The sequence below is a fragment of the Coffea arabica genome, chromosome 3c (assembly GCF_036785885.1).
Source record: "Coffea arabica cultivar ET-39 chromosome 3c, Coffea Arabica ET-39 HiFi, whole genome shotgun sequence".
Lineage (NCBI taxonomy): Eukaryota > Viridiplantae > Streptophyta > Magnoliopsida > Gentianales > Rubiaceae > Coffea > Coffea arabica.
Window position 1 is genome coordinate 7829740 of NC_092314.1, and position 23454 is coordinate 7853193.

The following is a 23454-nucleotide window of genomic DNA, read 5'->3' on the forward strand; positions in this document are numbered from 1 at the left end:
CAGTTGACTGTAACAATACTACAGCCATTTCCATGCTGAGAACTTAAAAAGACTGGAAAACGTATTTCAGGGAAACAGGTATGAAGTTATGGAGTTGCAACTGCCTAGCGCTTATGGGGTGCAGCGACTGCGGCTGTCAACATTTTATGATAGAAGGATAAAATGCAGTAAACGTCGAAACCAATCTGCAATACTCGAATTTCAGCATGCTCGAAAAAGTTAAGATTACGGTAGATGTAATCTAGAGGACAAATACCAACTTGAAGCAAAATGAATTCAACTGTGCAGATGTTTCAAACAACAAGGAACAGATGACCTTGATATTTTTCAGCCAGTCGTATGTCCTCAACTATTAAAAGAGATATCATCTCACAAATGAATCGAGAGAAGAATAAGGTACTGGAATTTGATTATCTTACAAGTTCGGGGAGTAATACAACATAATCCACAATCATACTCTTATCATCTAAAATATGAACTACTAATAAGCACTTTGATGTCCCCAGTTGCTTCCGCAATCCATTTTGCAGACTCTTCTGATGATTGTCCGCACCAGTGCACTTCAATCACTTCCAGGGTACCTATGTCTGCAAAATCATACGGGATTTCCTCGAGGTCTTTGCAATTTTGCAAGACAAGCCGTTGAAGTTTGGGAAGGTGATCACAAGTCGCATTCCATTGAGAAACGTTCAGATTGTCTAACATCAAGAATTTGAGTTCCTTGAACTGTTCTTCCTCCATGTCCCATGTCAGCCCCTCAAAGGCACCAAGAAGCAATTTGAGAACTTCCAGGTTGGGTAGTCTCCCAATTGTTGATATATGACTCCATGGTAGACGAAAGTTTGAAAGAGTCAATTTCCTCAGATTGGACGGGAGAATGAATTCCCTGGTAATAGCGCTTCCGTAGTAAAATACATTGAGTGATACCAAATGAGTTAGAAAATCTAATCTTGGAAACTGATAGGAATTCTTCGAAGAACCCTGTGGATGAAAGAATATGCATCTCAGTTTCTGCAGATTTGGCAACCTCTTTATTATTGATTCTACATCTTCACCACAAGAGAGAGAGAGACGGGAAAAGCTGACCAAATTTCCCAACTGAGAGCAGCCTTCAAGCCCTTCATCATCCAATTTGAAAGCAACATGCATATTCACATGAAGATGCCTCAACCGTGCCATGTGCCAAATAGTATCTGGTAAAACAACCAGACCACGTAATCCCTTCACGACAAAAGTTTCTAGTTTTTGGAGATTGGCAATGGATTGTGGAATAGTTTGCATATATCCAGTAACTGCCAAGTACCTCAAATGGACCAGTAACGAAATGTCAGCAGGGAAGGTGATACCCAGGTTGATGCATTCAAAATCTAACACCCGCAGAAGTTTGAAGTTGCTACAAATGAATGAGATGTCATATGGACATCTGGGCTCTGAATCAGCTGAGGGGAAGAATATCAAAGAACGAGTGCCCAGGCCAAAAGGTCTCGATACAACAAAATGAACTCGCTTCAAGAAAATGCACAATCGGTAGGCCTCATATGTTACAGGATCAGAATGATGGCCAAAATCAAATTCAAAACCAAAATCTGAACTAGGAAAAGAAACATATGGCTCATCAAACCTGGTTACTAGCTGGAAGAAGTTCTCTGCTCTGGCTTTTAACTGACAAAAATCACGTAACAGATCATGCAAGCGACATGATTTGACCATTCCGTTGGATCTTCTTTTGGAGACTTCCACCAGGCTTCTGCTAATCAACTCCATCAAGTAACCTTCGGCAATACCTTCTAAGCTCTTCAACTCAGAGTCATGAATGAAACCTTCAGCAAGCCAAAACCGTGTCAACTTGCTAACAGGAATATCCTTGTCTTCAAGGAAAACTCCCAAATAAATAAAGCACGGTTTTAGATATCCGGGTAAGTATTTGTAACTCAATTCTAAGATTTCCATGCACCGAGCTTTTGGATCTTCCATTACTTTTGCAATCAAGCTTTTTGCAATTTTCTCCCACGATTCTCTGCTGTTTTCTATCCTTCGGAGGAGACCAGATATTGCAACTACAGCAAGAGGTAATCCTTTACACTTTTGGGCAATTTCCTTTCCGACTAGCAACAATTCTTCGGGACAAGATTCACCTTGGAATACTCTCCCTACTATTAAGTTCCAGCTTTCATCATCGGAAAATAAGCGTAGAGAATGAGGATCACCATTTGGTTCAATTTGCAAGGCCACATCATGATGACGGCTGGTTATCAAAACTCTACTTCCATTCGCATCATCAGGGAATGAAATTTTTAACTCATTCCAAACTCCAGCATCCCACACGTCATCCATAACTATGAGAAACTTGTTTCTCAACAAGCACTGACGCAATTTTAGTTGGAGATCTTCCTTACTCATTTGACAAATATTCTCATTAAGCCCATGAATGCCACCTAATATCTCAAGCAACAGTTCTTTTTTCTCATATTCTTGTGAAACTGTACACCATGCCCGACAATGAAAGTGAGACAGAACCTTTGGGCAGTTAAACAGTTTCCAAGCCATTGTTGTTTTGCCAATACCCGGCATTCCCACAATAGAAACAATACCCAACCGTGCGGATCCTTTGGTGAGTTGATCAGTTATAACTTGTTCTTCATCACTGATATCCACCACCGTTTCCTTGATTAATGGGATTCCATCCTGTGCCATCTTGTTGAGTGGAACCTGGCTAAGGTTTTGGTAATCTCGGTCTCCGTCATCAGAGGTTGTCAAATGAATTCCAGAGGTGATAGGGTACAATTTGTTAGTAATTTTATTATTAATTTCCCCTTTTATCCCTGACAAATATTGTGTTAATTGCTGATATTTACTCATATTTGGTATGTGGACTTAATTTCAGGAATAAAGCAGAAAACTACCAAAAAGGAGGGACTTTATGGAAAATATGGAGACTTCTAAGGGCTTCAATGCTTGGGTCCTTGAATTGGTGGGGACCACAAGCTAGTGGAAGGCATCTAGTCATTTGGACTCTAAAAAGAAAGCTACGGAAGGAGACTTGGGGCAAGAAGTACTTTGAAGGCTTTGTCCACATGTGTGGGGACCACGTAGAGAGCCTTTAGTTATCTTTCTTTTGTGGCTTAACTAGGGATAACGTAGAGTAGCAGAGGGATATCTCTGGTTTTAGTCTTTTAGTTTAGTTTTAGTTTTCCCTTCTTCTGACTGGCCTCTGACACACGCCAGGTGTTCGACAAAATTCCCCAACGGGAAAAACACATTTTATTCCTTGCTTCTTAATAGAAAACGCTATGCTTTTGCAATCCATTAATTCGTGTGATGATTTAATTATGCGGCGTGGCTAAGTCTTCCATCTAGTCAAGGGTCAACTCGACGGCGCAGTTCCGAAAACCTGTGAGATCTAATTAGTTTTCACGCGTTCCTTAATTTATTAATATTTGCACGTTGCCTGCTTGTATTTTCATGGGATTATTTTATTAATTGGATGTCAAGGGCCCGATGTTCAATGTGATTTATTAGTCTCGTGCCAATTTAGTCAATTAAATCCGTAATTGTTTGATTGATTAATATTAGTGGCAACTGGTGTGTTTACATATTAGGGGAACGTGCAATCTAATTTAAATAACCCTCGTAGCGTGTTATTGGTTAGGGCTAGGTTTTTCTAATATTAATGCAATTGGGAAATTAATTCCTACGGTCGTACCTAGGAGTATTTTCTGGTTAGGGGTGATCAATGGTCGTACCTTGGTTATCAATAATTTAAGGAAAAATTGGTCGTCAGACTATAACTAGCCTATTAATAAATTAAGTGAACCTCTCCTGCATCAATGATCGGATAAATGGACTGTGCCTGAGTAGTTGCATCCTTGGCTAGAATTTATTTATTCTTGATTTAATTCCTGCTATATTCGTGCTAGTTAATTATTTATTTTTAGTTGAATTGTTTAATTGTTTTTAGTTTCATTCCGGTAAAACCCCCCCCCCCCTTATCAATTGGACTTTAAAAAGAGACAAATATCTCCAGTCCCTGAGGAGACGACTTTACTTGCCACTGCCTACTATTTTTGCCAACTAATTAATTCTGGTATATCGGATTCAGTAAACTCTTCGGGAACAGGGTGAATCAAGTAACCCATTGCACACCTAGAGTCCCTGCTCCAGTACCTAGGATTAATTATTGACAGCTCTTAGTGGTAGCTAGGTTCTATATTATTATTATTATTATTGCACAGGTTGACGACCTGTCAATTTTTGGCGCCGTTGCCGGGGACTGGCGTTATTATTTGTTTCTTTTTAAATTTCATTTTTGTTCTAATTTTCTGGTATTTTTCTAGTGTATGCCTAGGTCTTCTCGTGCAAGTGAATTGATTTTTGACCCTGAAGTAGAGAAAACTGCGCGTAGAACAAGGAAAGAAACCAGACAGCTCAGAGAGGAGCACTCCAGGGCTACATCTCAGAGACCTGAGCCCGAAGTTGAACCAGCAGATTCGTTTGGTGACACTTCAAGTGATTTTTGCCAAGAGAGCGTCGACATGGCAAACACACAAACATTAAGGGAGTTGGCTGCTCCAAACTTGACCCAACAACCTCTTTGCATAACTTTTCCTCGCCTTAGTGAGAATGCAGCTTTTGAATTAAAACCTGGTTTAATACATTTGTTGCCTGTTTTTCATGGTCTGCCAGGAGAGGAACCCCACAAACACATGCAGGAATTTGATGTGGTGTGCTCGAGTATGAAACCTTCGGGAGTAACTGATGAACAAATTAAATTAAGGGCCTTCCCTTTCTCTCTCAAGGATTCGGCAAAGGACTGGTTATACTGTCTACCTGCAGGCATTATCACCACGTGGCCAGAGATGCAGAAAAAATTTTTTGAAAAATATTTCCCTGCATCCAGAGCTGCTAGTTTGCGAAAGGAAATATGTGGAATCAAGCAATTTCACGGGGAATCCTTGTATGAATATTGGGAGAGGTTCACCAGGCTGCGTACCCGATGCCCGCATCACCAAATAAGTGATCAACTGCTGATTCAGTATTTCTACGAGGGGCTACTGATGAACGATAGAAATATCATTGATGCAGCAAGTGGTGGTGCACTGGTGAATAAGACTACCCAGGAGGCATGGGACTTAATCGAGCGAATGGCAGAGAATTGCCAGCAGTTTGGTACGAGAGCAGATGTTCCTACGAGAAAGGTCAATGAGGTAAGTTCATCTTCCATTGAACAGCAGCTATCGGAATTAACCTCATTTGTTCGACAGATAGCTGTAGGAAATGCACAGCAGGCCAAAGTGTGTGGGATTTGCACGAATATTGGTCATACCACTGACTCGTGCCCACAGTTACATGAAGAGGGAATTGAGCAAGCAAATATGGCTGGTAACATGCCCATGCCACGTAGACAGTATGACCCCTATTCCAACTCATACAATCCGGGTTGGAGGGATCATCCAAATCTAAGCTATGGGGGAAATAAGCAACAAAATTTCATCCCCAATAGACAGCAGGGCTTCCAGCAACAATATCAAACAAGGAATCAACCCTCCTCTACCTCAGGTATGTCCCTAGAAGACATGGTTAAAACCATAGCCTCTAATACTATGAAATTTCAACAGGACACTGAGGCCAACAATCAAGAGATGAAAGCACGTATGCAAAACTTGGAAAATCAGATGAGTCAATTAGCCTCAATTGTCAACCGACTAGACTCCCAGGGGAAGGGAAAACTCCCATCCCAACCTGAGGTGAATCCCAAGAATGTAAGTGCAATGACCCTCAGGAGTGGGAAAGAGGTTGAAGGTCCAGCCCCAGTGGCTCCGAAGGACAAGAATGAGGACCGTATTGAGAAGGAGCTTGAGGAAGAAGGAACTCCTGGCACAAATGAAGAGGTACTACGTAACCCAGTGGGTCCAGTTAAGCCTAACCCACCACCTTTTCCTAGCAGGTTGGAAAGGCCTAAAAAGCAAGACAAGGAGAAAGAAATTTTGGAGATGTTTAGGAAGGTGGAGATAAATATCCCCTTACTTGACGCAATTAAGCAAGTACCCCGGTATGCCAAATTTTTGAAGGACCTATGCATCAATAGGAAGAAATTGAGGGGAGATGAAAGGATAATCGTGGGAGAGAACGTATCTGCAGTGCTTCAAAGAAAACTTCCACCAAAGTGCGGAGACCCGGGTATGTTCACTATTCCTTGTAAAATAGGGAACACTAGCATTAGGAATGCCATGTTAGACTTAGGAGCCTCTATAAATGTGATGCCCAAGGCTATATATGCTTCTCTGAATTTGGGCCCCTTAAAAGAAACTGGCATTATAATTCAATTGGCTGATAGGACTAATGCTTATCCTGATGGGGTGATAGAAGATGTGTTAGTACAAGTAAACAATTTAGTGTTCCCTGCTGATTTTTATATTCTTGATATGGGTGATGAACGTTCTCCAAATCCATCACCAATTTTGTTGGGGAGGCCCTTCTTGAGCACGGCTCGTACAAAAATTGATGTTAGTAAGGGCACCCTAACGATGGAATTTGATGGAGAAATAGTTCATTTCAGTATATTTGAGGCCATGAAATATCCGTGTCATTCTAATGCTGTTTTTGCTGTGAGTATAATTAACCCTGTGGTGCAAGAAGTATTTGAGATTGATGGCAGGGATGAATTGGAGGTAGCAATCACCAAACCTTTGGATCTGGAAGCAGCCTGCGAAATGGAGTTAGACATCAATTTGCAAAGAATGGTTGGAGCCTTGCATTCACTAGACCAAAGTCCTCTAAGGTATGATGTTGCTCCTATATTTGTGCCTGAACCACACCTAAAGCTATTACCTTCTATCGTGCAGGCACCTGAAGTGGAGTTGAAACCCCTGCCCGAGCATTTAAAGTATGCCTTTCTAGGTGAAAAAGAGACGTTACCAGTGATAATCTCATCCAAATTATCACCCACGGAGGAGGACAAGCTGCTGCGGGTTTTAAGGGAGCATAAGGAAGCTATAGGGTGGACAATTGCAGACATCAAGGGTATAAGCCCGTCTGTGTGCATGCATCGAATTCGCCTGGAAGAGGATGCTAGGCCGATAAGACAACCACAAAGGAGATTGAACCCCATCATGATGGAAGTGGTCAAAAAAGAGGTAATCAAGCTTCTGGACGTAGGAATTATTTTCTCTATCTCAGACAGCCCATGGGTAAGTCCGGTCCAAGTGGTGCCAAAGAAAGCAGGGGTAACTGCGGAAGAAAATCATGAACGGGACCTTGTTCCAATTCGGAAGCCTACGGGTTGGCGCCAGTGCATCGATTACCGTAAATTGAACGCAGTGACCAAGAAGGATCATTTTCCCCTTCCATTCATTGATCAAATGGTTGAAAGGTTAGCCTGTCGTGCCTATTATTGTTTTTTAGATGATTTTTCTGGTTATTTTCAGATAGCAATTGCGCCAGAGGATCAAGAGAAAACAACTTTCACTTGCCCCTTTGGCACTTTTGCCTATCGAAGAATGCCTTTTGGATTGTGTAATGCCCCTGCAACATTCCAGAGGTGCATGATTAGCATTTTTTCTGAATATGTAGAGAGGATAATTGAGGTATTCATGGATGACTTCAGTGTCTATGGTGATAGCTTTGACAATTGCTTAGATAACCTGACATTGATTTTAAAAAGATGCATTGAGACTAACCTGGTGCTAAATTGGGAAAAATGTCACTTCATGGGTGAGCACGGGATAGTTCTAGGACATGTAGTGTCATCTAGAGGAATTGAAGTTGATAAAGCTAAAATAGATGTGATATCTGCTTTACCTTACCCCGTAACTGTACGGGAAGTTCGTTCTTTTCTAGGACATGCAGGTTTCTATCGCAGATTTATCAAGGATTTCTCAAAGATCGGGGCACCACTTTTCAGGCTTTTACAAAAGGATGTCAGTTTTGAATTCGACGAGAAATGCGAAGAAGCGTTCGAGAAGTTGAAAAAATTACTCACTTCTCCACCTGTCATCCAACCCCCTGACTGGAATCTCCCATTTGAAATCATGTGTGACGCCAGCGATTACGCAGTGGGTGCGGTACTAGGTCAAAGAGTGGGAAAGGCAGCCCACGCTATATACTACGCATCTCGAGCCTTGAACGGAGCCCAATTGAACTATTCGACCACCGAGAAAGAGCTCCTAGCTGTAGTTTTTGCTTTAGAAAAATTTCGTTCCTATTTACTTGGTACTAAAGTTATTATTTTCTCTGATCATGCAGCCCTGCGGTATCTGTTGACCAAGAAAGAGGCAAAACCGCGACTGATAAGGTGGATATTGTTGCTACAGGAGTTTGACTTGGAGATCAGAGATAAGAAAGGGGCAGAGAATTTGGTAGCAGATCACTTGAGTCGGGTACAAGTCACCAAGGACGATATCCCGTTGAGAGAAACCTTCCCTGACGAGCACTTATTTTCTGCTAATTTAACTTTGCCCTGGTATGCAGATATTGTTAATTTTCTAGTTACTGACAAGTTTCCTGCAGGATGGCCTAAGGCAAAAAGGGATAAGTTAAGGAGTGACGCAAAATCTTACATCTGGGATGATCCTTACCTCTGGAAACGTGGTGCCGACCAAATCATTTGCAGATGTGTGAGTGAAAATGAATTCCAGTCTATTTTAGCTTATTGTCACTCTTTTGCATGTGGAGGTCACTTTGGACCAAAGAGAACTGCTCGTAAGGTTCTAGAGAGTGGATTTTATTGGCCAACCCTCTTTAAGGATACCTATTTATTTTGTAAGTCATGTGATAAGTGTCAACGAGTAGGTAGTATTTCTCGAAGGGATCAAATGACCCAAACCCCAATGATTTTTGTTGAGATTTTTGATGTTTGGGGTATTGATTTTATGGGCCCTTTTCCTTCATCTTTCGGTTTTTTGTATATATTGCTTGCCGTAGATTATGTCTCAAAGTGGGTGGAAGCAAAAGCCACCCGCACTAATGATTCTAAGGTGGTTGCAGAATTCATTAAATCTAATATCTTTGTCCGTTTTGGGATGCCACGAGCAATTGTAAGTGATCGGGGTACCCATTTCTGCAACAAGACGATTGCTGCACTTTTTAGGAGGTACGGTGTCTTGCACAAAGTCTCCACGTCTTACCATCCGCAGACAAACGGTCAGGCGGAAGCATCGAACCGGGAGATCAAGTCGATTTTGGAAAAAATGGTTCGACCTGACAGGAAGGACTGGAGTGTGAGACTTGAAGATGCCTTGTGGGCATATAGAACGGCGTACAAGACACCGATCGGCATGTCCCCTTACCGTTTGGTATTTGGGAAGCCATGCCACCTCCCTGTCGAATTCGAGCATAGAGCATTTTGGGCGGTCAAGCAATGCAACATGGATATCGAAGAGGGCGGAATTCAAAGGAAGCTACAGTTACAAGAATTGGAGGAGATTCGCAATGAAGCCTACGAAAATGCTGTGATTTATAAGGAGAAAAATAAGATTTTTCATGACCAGCAGGTCTCTAGGAAGACGTTTGAATGTGGACAAAAAGTTCTACTGTATCACTCGAAGTTGAAGTTATTTCCGGGTAAGTTACGTTCTTGTTGGATTGGTCCCTTTGTTGTAACTAATGTCTTTGATTATGGTGCAGTGGAGATCCAGAGTCTGAAGACGGAGAAGAAATTTGTGGTGAATGGTCATCGTCTCAAGCCGTATTATGATGAGGTTCCAGTTGAGCGGGTAGAGATAATGCATTTGGAGGACCCAATTTGCTTGGTTTAAGCAAATTATGGGCTGTGTCTAGCCAAAGACACTAAAGAAAGGCGCTAGTTTGGGAGGCAACCCGAATATTAGTTTTGTTATTTGTAGTTGTTCTTCTTTTGCAGTGGGTCATTTACTCGTTGGGTAGTATCTGTATTAATATTTCCTTCACTGAAATCAGGAAGTGAGATCTTGGCGTGCCCACGCGGTGTTGGTGTCTCTTGAGATCAGAGGACGAAGACCAATCTTGGCGTGCCCACGCGGTGTTGGTGTCTCCTGAGATCAGAGGACGTTTCGTAATCTTGGCGTGCCCACGCGATATTTGTCTCTCCTGAGGTCAGTGGATGTTTTATAATCTTGGCATGCCCACGCGGTGTTTGACGACCTGAAAAAAAAAAAAAAAACCAACTTTTATTAGTATTATTATTATTCTTATTATTCCTATCTTTAACAGCAAAAGAAAAAATTATTTTCTTTCTATTAAAAAAAAACAATTTAAATTAAATTAAATTTAAAAAAAAAAATAAAAAAACAAAACAAGAATTTTTTCAGCAATTTCCAGCTGAAACGATTACATTAGCGTAATAATAAAAAAAAAAAAATTCCCTTTTCTCTTTTCTTTTTCTTCTTTTCTTTCTTTCTTTCTTTTTCTTTCTTCCTTCTTCTCCGCTGCTTTCTTTTTCCCCTTTTCTTTTCTTCTTCCGCCGCACGCTGCACGCCGCCGCCAGATCTCCCCCTTTCTCCACCGCCAGTTCACTCCAGGACGCCGAGCTCCGCGCGCAGCCCTCTCCACACTGACCAGCCGCCAGCTCGCCGCGCCTCTCATAGCCGCAGCTGCTGTCGGCCAGCTCCACCTGCGACAGCTTCGTACGCAGCCCGCGAGTGGCCAGCTCGTGGCCAAGGCCTACGCGCTGCCTGCCGCTACCACCAGCGCGCCGCGCCTGCACCAGCTCGCTCCACCTCAGCCAACACCCAGTCGCCATCGCCGCTCCTCAGCCGCATCCTTAGCCCCAGGAGCTCCCGCTGCTGACCCTCGCGCGCGGCCTTCCCAATCAGCTTCACCTGCGAACGCATCTACTTCAGCTGCCGCTTGAAGCTCAGCACCACCCCCAGCAGCTCCGCGCACATCTCCTCCAGCCGCGCGTCACCACCTGTCCAAATTTGGCAGGTGGAGGTACTCCAATCTCTACCTTAATTAGAAGTTCTTGGTCCTTAAATTGTTGGAATTTGCGTTCTTTGTTTCGTGGGCCTTTTGTTGGAATTTGGGAGGCACTAATTTTAGACATTTGCTGGGGTTAATTTTGGGGCACTTGCTGCGGTATTTAGGGGATGAATTAGGCATTTTCTAGGGTCAATTTTGAAAAAAACAATTACGTTTATTTGCTACTCCGTCTGGGGATATTTTCTGGCATTGATTATATTATTGAGTTTGCCATTTGCTTTAGTTTTTCCCTGTGACTCACCAGTGGTACTGGTAGAGATTTTTGGCTTACCGATGTGGCTCCTATTTGAAGCTCCCTGCTTATTTTACAGTTTTTGTGGTTAAGAGTTTCCGTTGAATTTCATACTCTCCTGTCTGAGCACCAGTGGTACTAGTTGCTTTGTTGCTCGAATTCCTAAACTTTCTCAATTACTTTGTGGTGGATTGCTGCGTTTGCTGGTTAAAATTGGGGGCGCCCGTGACGCTTATATTTGCTTATTGGGGGCGCCCGTGACGCTTATATTTGCTACTTGGTTGTTTTGGGTTGCCTGCTGGTCACCATGGTGAAGCCTTGATCTTCTTCTAAGACTAGGACCCCTAGGACTCCTCAGCCCCCTCCACCCCAGCATTCCATTCCCGCCTCTGACCCCTCGCACGATCCTTCCTCCTCTGGGAGGCGGGCTCGTCTTGGGCGACAAAGAGGCGTCCATATCTTTGACCCTGCACATTTTGGGGGTCATTTGGACTTCCCCAAGGCAGCCGACAAGCGGCGCTATGAAGCGGCTTGTGAACGACGGATTATTCCTTGTCGTTATCGGGATCCCACCACCTTGGGCCTTCTAAATATTAGCGTCCCCTTTCACGATTTGATTGAAGCCATCGGGTGGCGGCCCTATTCTCGTATCACTGACCTCCCGGCTTTTGTCGAGTTGGTTAGGGAGTTTTATGCCACGTTTGAGTTTGACCTGCCCACGAGTTACACAGTTTCCACTCCTAATGTCATTCGTTTCCGTTTAATGGGTCAGGAGTTTCACCATTCCATAACTGACTTCAATCTGGCCTTTGGTTTCATTGATCCTGCTTATGCTGAGTCTAGGGAGTATGCCGAGAGTGCATGTGACTATGTTCAGCCGTTTTTCTCCCGCTATCGCTTTATTTGGGATGAGATGTCCGTAGACAGGGATAACTATGACCCTCGTTTATCTAAGGGTTCTTTTCTGAAGGACCCGGCCTCTCGCTATATCCACCGTTTTTTGGCTTACAGTTTCTCGGGTAGGCGAGATAGTTCGGGCGTTTTGTCTAAGCCGGAATTCTTCTTTATATGGTGCATGCAAAACAATATTAAGGTTAACCTTGGGTGTTGGCTCGCTTCTCAGTTCAAATCCATCTTGCCTAAAAGGAAGCGCCCCTTGATTTTGGGGTCTTACATTACCCACTTGGCTATTAATTTGCATGTCCTTGATATTTCTAACCATAACTTGCATGTAGCCTGTCAAATGGAGCCATTGGATATCCCGTGCCTAGAGAAAATGGGCTTAGTTCGGGAGGGCGACAATGGTTGGGAGGTTGCTCCCTCGGGGCCGCTCCGCCCTCCCCCTCGGTCGTCTTTTGCCCGAGCTTCCACTGAGGGCGGCGATCCTGGCCCATCTTCCTCCGCTCCCCCGCCTTCCTCCCGTACGGATGAGGAATGGAACCATCTCCGCAGCACAGTCGAGCGGCTTGAGATAAGGCAGCGACACATGGACGTTAACATTCACAATATGGCGCAGAATCTAGCGGCGTTTATGCAGCAGGCCGGGTTCCCTCCGCAGTTTCCGCCTAACCCTCCCTTGTCTTGACGACTTCAGGGAAGTACCGTGGCCCCTTCCTTTTTCGCTGCTGTTCTGTTGTCACATTGAGGGCAATGTGTCATTTAGGTGTGGGGGGGGTCTTTGTTTGTTTGAGTGCTAGATATTTCCCATTTTTCGTTTTTGGGGTATTTTTCCTATGCTTTTAGTAAGTGTTTTCTGTTTAGGTGTTGTTCCTTTATTCCCTTTTGAGTGCCTTTCCCTTGCTTCTATCTTGGTGAATATTTTTGGCAGCTCACTTTTTCTTGTTAGTTGTGGTTTGTACTATGAGTTAAGTTACAGTGGCAAGTAAAAGCATGTTTTCTTGGTGAATACTTTGAGTGTAACGACGTGGTGCAATTTATGGCTAACTTGTTTAGGCAATATAAATATTTTGCTGGCACTGTTGTGTAGTTTGGTCTCCTGTTTACCTTAGTTCTCCATATTTGGGACATGACGCAGGCTATGATCTGTAATTATTTGGTATCTTGGTGCTTTCTGGTGAATAATGTATGGCTATACTCCGCTAGTGTCGCCACCTAGTAACCGGGAGTTTTCACCACAAGTGTCGGCTCTCGCGTCAAAAAGTGACGATATCTATGAGTAAATAGACCGGGAGCTACGAAAGGTCGAGTAACTGGGCTCTTTCATCTAAAAATGTCAGAGTTCACGTCAAAAGATTTGAATAGCTCGGGGCTAAGCATCGGAAACAAATGAAAAAAAAATGAAAAAAAAAGAAGAGAAACAAAACAGAAAAGAAAAGAAAAAAAGAAAATCAGATGTGGAGAATATGTGAGTTTATGATCATATTAGCCTACCGATCCTTGGTTCGTATTGTTGAGATTTTGGTTGCCAGTTGACTTAATTACTAACTGTTGCTAGTTATTATTTGGATTTCCTAAGCGAGTTAGCCATGAATTGGACAGGTCTATGGACTTAAAAGCTAACCGTGAGAGATATGTCTTGACACTTAGTCACTAGACCTTGATTTTGGGTATAGGCACAGCTGGCTATGATAATGTGAAAGCTAGCCATTGTTGAGTTAAATTTTCCTCATGCTTGAGGGCAAGCATGATTCAGGTGTGGGGGGAATTGATAGGGTACAATTTGTTAGTAATTTTATTATTAATTTCCCCTTTTATCCCTGACAAATGTTGTGTTAATTGCTGATATTTACTCATATTTGGTATGTGGACTTAATTTCAGGAATAAAGCAGAAAACTACCAAAAAGGAGGGACTTTATGGAAAATATGGAGACTTCTAAGGGCTTCAATGCTTGGGTCCTTGAATTGGTGGGGACCACAAGCTAGTGGAAGGCATCTAGTCATTTGGACTCTAAAAAGAAAGCTACGGAAGGAGACTTGGGGCAAGAAGTACTTTGAAGGCTTTGTCCACATGTGTGGGGAGCACGTAGAGAGCCTTTAGTTATCTTTCTTTTGTGGCTTAAATAGGGATAACGTAGAGTAGCAGAGGGATATCTCTGGTTTTAGTCTTTTAGTTTAGTTTTAGTTTTCCCTTCTTCTGACTGGCCTCTGACACACGCCAGGTGTTCGACAAAATTCCCCAATGGGAAAAACACATTTTATTCCTTGCTTCTTAATAGAAAACGCTATGCTTTTGCAATCCATTAATTCGTGTGATGATTTAATTATGCGGCGTGGCTAAGTCTTCCATCTAGTCAAGGGTCAACTCGACGGCGCAGTTCCGAAAACCTGTGAGATCTAATTAGTTTTCACGCGTTCCTTAATTTATTAATATTTGCACGTTGCCTGCTTGTATTCTCATGGGATTATTTTATTAATTGGATGTCAAGGGCCCGATGTTCAATGTGATTTATTAGTCTCGTGCCAATTTAGTCAATTAAATCCGTAATTGTTTGATTGATTAATATTAGTGGCAACTGGTGTGTTTACACATTAGGGGAACGTGCAATCTAATTTAAATAACCCTCGTAGCGTGTTATTGGTTAGGGCTAGGTTTTTCTAATATTAATGCAATTGGGAAATTAATTCCTACGGTCGTACCTAGGAGTATTTTCTGGTTAGGGGTGATCAATGGTCGTACCTTGGTTATCAATAATTTAAGGAAAAATTGGTCGTCAGACTATAACTAGCCTATTAATAAATTAAGTGAACCTCTCCTGCATCAATGATCGGATAAATGGACTGTGCCTGAGTAGTTGCATCCTTGGCTAGAATTTATTTATTCTTGATTTAATTCCTGCTATATTCGTGCTAGTTAATTATTTATTTTTAGTTGAATTGTTTAATTGTTTTTAGTTTCATTCCGGTAAAACCCCCCCCTTATCAATTGGACTTTAAAAAGAGACAAATATCTCCAGTCCCTGAGGAGACGACTTTACTTGCCACTGCCTACTATTTTTGCCAACTAATTAATTCTGGTATATCGGATTCAGCAAACTCTTCGGGAACAGGGTGAATCAAGTAACCCATTACACACCTAGAGTCCCTGCTCCAGTACCTAGGATTAATTATTGACAGCTCTTAGTGGTAGCTAGGTTCTATATTATTATTATTATTATTGCACAGGTTGACGACCTGTCAAGAGGCTCGCTTATTAACAACTCTTAACTCCTCTAGTAGATCAAAAACCAAAAAGAAATGCTGCCACTGAGCACCAATTTCAATCAAATCAATGACATATTCAATTTTATATGCTATATTGGCAGCACAATTAAGAAAATCTTTTAGTTCTGGATTCTCACTAATATCCGACTCTGAAGCTTTCATGAAAATAGAACTCAGAGACTTGAATTGTAGTTGAACCTCTTTTATATGATGCTTGACTGGTGCAATTGATGAAGGATCATATTTCAGCAGGTCCTCTAGGTTTCTGAGTAGAAAATCAATGAAACCTGGCCTGTAAGTTTTGGGAAAATCAGACAACGGAACCTGGGGACAAACCTCTCTAAGCTTAGCCTTGATACGCTTCACCTTATCTAACAGCTCAAGAGATGAGAGGATCATATTTTTGTTGCCTTCTGTCATCATCCCCGTAGTAAATATTTCAGTTTGTGAGAAGAACATGTCCATGTCCACTGTCATTAGGTGATTCGAGAGAAGCGTGAAAAGATTGAGCTGCTCAAGGAGTGCTATTTGACCTTTCCGATAAACCAAGAAATTTGCAGCATTACTACTCTTATTTAATGACTCTGCCTTCAAAATGACAATGTTAAGAAGCAGGAGGAGAATTGAGTTCTTTACCGTAGATTTGTTTATCTTCTTGGCCTTGAATGACCGACAGAGAGATGCTACACTGTAGTACAGTTGTTCAATGAGAGCCAAAATCTTATTCCCATATTCAGCCTTCCCACTTGGAAGATTCTTGGAATATCTTCTCACTTTTCCCAGCTTCTGACGGACCTGATCTTTCATTTGATCGAGCTGATCTTCAATTTGAAAAGTGCTGTTCTTAATCTTTGGCAGAGCAATCTCCGTAAGGAAAAGCTCTGTCTGGAGGAGACAAATCATCATAACTAACTCAGAATGCAGAGTCTTAGGACATTCATGTTGGAAACTTTTCAAAATTTGTATGATGTACATACATGAAATTAATGTGTATTCATTGATTTTTGGTACATGTATAGTATTGTAAATGTTTCTAAAATGTACATTCATTTATGAATGTATTCATGTATATGGGAATTATTGAATTAAAGGATAGATTCATGTTTTGATCTAATGATCATGAGATGCATGAATTAAAGTGCATGAATGTGTACACAATACTTTGAATCTATTCATACACAATACTTTGAATCTGTTCATACAAGTGTTTAATGAGATCCTTTGTTTCCCAAATAATCTTCCTATATAAAGAGGTCGAGTAGAGAGTGGTTTGCTGCAGAAAATCACTTTCCTACTATCCTTACTCTCTCAAAAGCACTCCTTAGTTCACAAAGGGTTTGTCTTGCTTTGTGCAAGAGTTTAAGACAAACAAAACTTCATCTTATCCTAAAGGATATTTGTCCAAGGTTATTGCACTTTATATCGGACAAATAAAGCCTAAAGGAAAGTGATTTCTATCACGATTTGAAGCCAATTCTTGTCACAATATTTGCCAATTCTTTGCTTTTTACCCAACAATCTTTAGGCTTTATTTATACTCTACAATGGCTGGTACCTTGAAAGATTTGGCATCCAATATTGTCAAACTCGAGAGGTTTGATGGAGGGAATTTCATTCGTTGGCAAAAACGTGTTCGTTTCCTTCTCACTGCACTCAAAGTGGTCTATGTTTTGACCACACCAAAACCATTGATCAATCCCGATGAAGAAACTCTTGAAGACATCCGAAACCGTCAGAAATGGGAGAACGACGATGAAATATGCCGTGGTCACATCCTCAATACCATGAGTGACAACCTGTTCGATGTCTACCATTCAATTGCTACCGCCAAGGAACTTTGGGATCGATTGGAGTCCAAGTACATGCAAGAAGATGCTACAAGTAAGAAGTTTCTTGTCTCGTCTTTTAATAATTATAAAATGGTAGATAATAAGTCTGTTATGGAGCAATTTAGTGAGATTGAAAGGCTTCTTAATCACTTCACACAACACAATCTACACATGGATGAAGCCATTATTGTTTGCTCTATAATAGATAAGTTACCACCTTCTTGGAAAGATTTCAAAAGAGACCTCAAACATAAGAAAGAGGATATCTCTCTTGAGATTCTTGCTAAATCTCTTCGAGTAGAAGAGGAAATTCGCATACAAGAAAAGAAGGATAGTCAAATCCTTGAAGAGAATAAAGATTCTACTTCAAAAGTGCATGTGATTGAAGAGAGACAAACTGAAAAGTCTCAAGGAAGCAAGAAGGGCCAACAACCTAAGAATCAATCCAAGAAAAGAAAGAAGGGACAATGCTTCTATTGCAAGAAAGAGGGACACTACAAGTCCGAGTGCAAGATTCTTCAAAACAAGAAGAAGAAGCAAGAGTCTTCCCAAACCACAAGCAAAAATCTTGTAGCAATGATATCTGAAATCAATATGATTGAAGATGATTTTGCTTGGTGGGTTGATTCTGGAGCTACGCGACACGTGTGCAACAATAGAACGTTCTTCAAGTCCATGAAACCGGTGGATGAAAGCACCGTTGTTTACATGGGAAATTCTGCTACAATTCCGGTTCAAGGCATTGGAGAAGTAGAATTAAAATTTACTTCCGGAAATGTTGTAATCTTGACAAATGTGTTTTATGTACCGGAAGTTAGGAAGAATTTGGTGTCGGCTGGGCTGTTAAATAAATTTGGCTTTAGACTTGTGTTTGAGTCTGACAAATTTATTTTGTCTAAAGGTGGTATGTTTGTAGGCAAGGGTTATCTTTGCAATGGGATGTTTAAGTTGAATGTACTTGCTATTAGAAATAATAAGAGTGATATTATTTCTGCGTATTTGGTTGAGTCTTCTTTTGAATTGTGGCATAATAGGATTGGTCATGTTAATTACAAAAGAATGCATGAAATGATGAGACTTGATTTGCTGCCATATTGTGATAAGATTGAAGGAAAATGCAAAACATGCATGCTAACGAAAATTACAAGAAATTCATTTCCTAAAGTTGAAAGATCATCCAAAATCTTGGATCTTATTCATAGTGATGTATGTGATTTGCATGGTACTCCTACTTTGGGTGGTAAAAAGTACTTTGTGACTTTTATTGATGATTATAGTAGATACTGTCATGTTTTCTTGTTACACTCAAAAGGTGAAGCTTTGCAAAAATTTAAGGCATACAAATCAGAAGTTGAACTTCATTGTGAATCCTTTATCAAATGTCTAAGGACAGATAGAGGTGGGGAATATTATGATATTACCTATTTTGAGTCTGTTGGGATAAAACATGAGGTGACTGCTCCTTACACACCACAACAAAATGGTGTAGCCGAAAGGAAAAATCGTGTATTGACAGAAATGGTTAATGCACTTTTGTCAAAATCTGGTTTAAGTCAAGGATTTTGGGGTGAAGCCTTGTTAACGGCTTGTCATATCCTAAATAGAGTTCCTAATAAAAGGAGTTCTATAACCCCTTATGAATTTTGGAATAAAAGGAAGCCCAACCTAAACTATTTGAAAGTTTGGGGTTGTAGAGCTGTTGTAAAACTCCCAGAATCTCAAAAAAGGAAATTGGGAGAAAGAGGTGTGGAGTGTATATTCTTAGGATATGCACAAAATAGCAAAGCATATAGGTTCATGGTAATTGAACCTAATGATTCAATTTCGGTTAATACCATAATTGAGTCTAGAGATGCTATTTTTGAAGAGAATTGGTTCACCTCTATAAAAGATGTTATTCCAAAATCAAGTGAATTGACAAAAGATGGTGTATATGAAACCATTGAATTGAGAAGGAGCAAAAGAGCTAGAAAGTCAAAAGACTTCGGTTCGGACTTTTATGTGTATCTAGTTGAAGGAACTAGAGATACAGTGAGCAACCAAATCTCATATTGCTTCAATATTGGGGCTGATCCCAAGACCTATGAAGAAGCAATGAACTCACAAGATGCTCCCTTTTGGAAGGAAGCTATTAATGATGAGATGGACTCAATCATGGGTAATAAAACCTGGAAATTAGTAGACTTACCACCTGGTTCAAAACCAATTGGTTGTAAGTGGATCTTCAAGAAGAAAATGAAGATCGACGGAACTATTGATAAGTTTAAGGCCAGGTTGGTTGCCAAAGGGTTCACACAAAAGTATGGTGTGGACTATTTTGACACATATTCACCAGTAGCTAGAATTGCTACAATTAGAGTGCTACTTGCTATAGCTTCTATCCAAAATCTAGTCATTCACCAAATGGATGTTAAAACAGCATTCTTGAATGGTGATTTGGATGAAGAAGTATATATGGAGCAACCCGAAGGGTTTGTGATACCTGGTCAAGAGCATAAGGTGTGTAAACTTGTCAAGTCTTTATATGGACTAAAACAAGCACCGAAACAATGGCATCAGAAATTTGACCAAGTTATTCTTGCTAGTGGGTTCAAAATAAATGAATCTGATAAATGTATTTATAGCAAGTTTGGTGATGGCAAAGGTGTCATAATTTGTTTATATGTTGATGACATGTTGATTTTTGGGACTGACTTGGAACAAGTTGAAGTCACAAAAACTTTGCTTTCAAGCAAATTTGACATGAAAGACATGGGTGAGGCAGATGTCATTCTTGGTATGAGAATCTTCAAACATGATAACAATATAATGTTGTCTCAAACACATTATATTGAAAAGATTCTTAACAAATTCAATCAAAGTGATTGTATTCCAGCCTCAACACCATTGGATCCCAAAATAAATTTTGTGAAAAATGAGGGGGATCCAAAATCTCAAATGGAATATGCCAAGATTATAGGGTGTTTAATGTATGCAATGACTTGTACTAGACCTGATATTGCATATGCAGTTGGTATATTGAGCAGATATACAAGCAACCCTAGTAGGTTACATTGGCAAGGTGTAACCAGAATTTTAAAGTATTTAAAGGCCACTAAGGACTATAGTATATGTTATACCGGTTATCCTTCAGTTCTAGAAGGATTTTCAGATGCTAGTTGGATCACCAATAAAGATGATCACTCGTCGACAAGTGGTTGGATCTTTATGTTTGGTGGAGGTGCAATTTCTTGGGGTTCTAAGAAACAGACTTGTATCACCGATTCAACAATGGCAGCAGAGTTTGTAGCACTTGCTTCGGCCTGTAAAGAAGCTGAATGGCTACGTAATTTACTTTGTGATATACCATTGTGGCCAACACCTTTGTCGCCTATCTCAATTCATTGTGATAGTGCAGCTACACTTGCTAAAGCTTATAGTCAAGTGTATAATGGTAAATCAAGACATATCGGTTTGAGACATAGTTATGTCAAAGATTTGATTACAAATGGAGTCATATCAATTGACTTTGTGAGATCAAATGAAAATTTGAGTGATCCTTTGACAAAAGGGTTATCAAGAAATTTGGTGTCAAATACATCAAGGGGGATGGGTTTAAAGTCCAAAATTCTTAATCACTAATGGTGGAACCTCAATTCAACGCTAGATACAACGTCTAGTCTTGAATTCAATGAGTGAAAGTACACCATTCTAGTGGTTGGTGCACTATGTGAAGTTTAGACATCCCAATGTTGAATAGTGCATGTTATTCTCGCCAGTGCAAATGTAAGGATGAGTCATTGGACTCTTAACGAATCTTAAAAGTGCTATCAATGGCGGGGGCACTAAGATGTCGCCTATATGAATGTTGGTTTTCGGCAAACCACAAAGTTAAGGACTTTACTTTGTAAACATTCATGAAAGGATAGTGATACAAGGCCGTAAAATGTATCATTGAAGAACTTATGGTTGTGCGTTGCTCAGTGTGTGATGTGTTTATGAGGTTGGTCCAATGTCCAAGTGGTTCAAAGCTTGTCTACCATCTTGAAGGATTGATTTCAAAGAACCTTCACTAAGATAGTGGTTCAATCGAAAGACACCATTATTTATGCATATGAGTGTCAGATTACTTGGTGACCTTTTAGAAATTCATTTTCTAAATTTTGAAATGGCGGGGGATTGTTGGAAACTTTTCAAAATTTGTATGATGTACATACATGAAATTAATGTGTATTCATTGATTTTTGGTACATGTATAGTATTGTGAATGTTTCTAAAATGTACATTCATTTATGAATGTATTCATGTATATGGGAATTATTGAATTAAAGGATAGATTCATGTTTTGATCTAATGATCATGAGATGCATGAATTAAAGTGCATGAATGTGTACACAATACTTTGAATCTATTCATACACAATACTTTGAATCTGTTCATACAAGTGTTTAATGAGATCCTTTGTTTCCCAAATAATCTTCCTATATAAAGAGGTCGAGTAGAGAGTGGTTTGCTGCAGAAAATCACTTTCCTACTATCCTTACTCTCTCAAAAGCACTCCTTAGTTCACAAAGGGTTTGTCTTGCTTTGTGCAAGAGTTTAAGACAAACAAAACTTCATCTTATCCTAAAGGATATTTGTCCAAGGTTATTGCACTTTATATCGGACAAATAAAGCCTAAAGGAAAGTGATTTCTATCACGATTTGAAGCCAATTCTTGTCACAATATTTGCCAATTCTTTGCTTTTTACCCAACAATTCATCCCGTTGTTTCTTGAAAACAGATGCCATTACTACGAGCACTGCATGAATTTCAGCAAAAAAAATTGGAAGAAATTGATCCTCCTCCTCTAGTTTACTGCTGACTAAAAACTTCACCAGCCAAGACACCTCGTCGAGAACTTGTTCAGCCCCCGATTTCGTGGCAACATAGTTGCAAAATTTGCGGCAAAATTTCACCTGATGTTGTCCAGTTTTATAGAGAGCTATAAGGAAATGGAGATGGAACTCCATGAACTTGGGATTGGTAGGATCAATCTCATGCTGCAAATCCACCGCAAATTTAGATAGCTTAATCCATTTTTCCTCTTGGATTGGGCCTGGGTTTGTCCTGTAAGAAAACCAGTAATCACAAGTGTGAATTGCAAGGTGCACAATCTCAGATGCAACACGATTCATGGAAGCATTGATGTCAATAACGTCATCACCACCTGCTGCTGCTGCTGCTGCTGCTGCCACTGGGTAGTCAACGTCACTGCATAATACATCATTCAAGTAATTCTGCAGCGAGCGCATCTCACTGGCCAAAGCATCGAGCGGTTTCCTCGCATTGAAATCCGTAGAAGTCGGTTCGATAGAGCCCATACGCGATGCTACAGAGGATACAAACCTTGACCAAAACCAAACATGGGGAGAAGGGCGGCGCAGTTGAAACGAAAATCCTGACAAATGCTGGTCAAGATCTTCTCGGATTTCTGCCATCAAATTCTTGGTTTTTGTTTCGTAAGCATAGAGAAATTTCAGATCCACCCTGGCCATCTCCATCTTCTTGTCTATGAGTACAACGTCCTGAGCAATCTCCTTGGCTGCAGCTTCAATCTTGAATCCCAAATTAAACACCTTATCTGCCTCATCATCACCGTTTCTCAGCATGTCAACAGACTCCCAAAGCGTCCTCAAAAACTTCCAATCCTCACTGACATCATCGAACCTGTCAAAATCTCTGCCAAACTCATCACTCCAGTGATATCTATCAAATGCTCGCTTCAGCAGTTCCAAGGTCGAATCTATGAGATCAAAGCTGGAACCAGCGGCAGCCATCTGCAGAATTTTGATCTCTTGACTTTTGGACACAAGTACAACTATCTACCAGATTTGTCTATTGAAGCATAATTACTGCTCATGCTTCAAAGTTGCGAATTTTAAAATATTTAATATTCTAAAAATTATGAATAATATAAAAAAATATGATAAATAAAAATAATAAAAAATTAATAAAAGTAATAAAAATTTGTGTTGATTTGAGATGATTCGGAGTAACTTGGGATGATTGAACCCTTCCTATCCATTTCGAAGATGTTTCGATCGAATTCTCGACGATCTATTATCTTGGAATTATCCAAGTCTCGATATAAGAACAACGAGAGCCCTGTTCGAGTGATAACGCGTCCTAGTCTAGCTTTGAACCATGTCACTGCTAGCAATAATTTTATGTAGGTGGTCGGTCGTAGTCAAAAGAAGGCCTTCCCCGGTACGCACTGCTAGTAGCATTCTTTTATTGAATAGTACACCGAGCATTA

At 40.6% G+C, this 23454-nt stretch overlaps 1 protein-coding gene across 1 annotated transcript; it reads right to left on the reverse strand.

The window, feature by feature from the left end:
* Positions 1 to 462: 462 nt before the first annotated feature.
* On the reverse strand, positions 463 to 2694 carry LOC113723507 (putative late blight resistance protein homolog R1B-17). Its single transcript, XM_027246563.1, has one exon. The coding sequence runs from the start codon at positions 2692 to 2694 to the stop codon at positions 463 to 465; it is 2232 nt and encodes a 743-aa protein (XP_027102364.1).
* Between the last annotated feature and the right edge of the window lie 20760 nt (positions 2695 to 23454).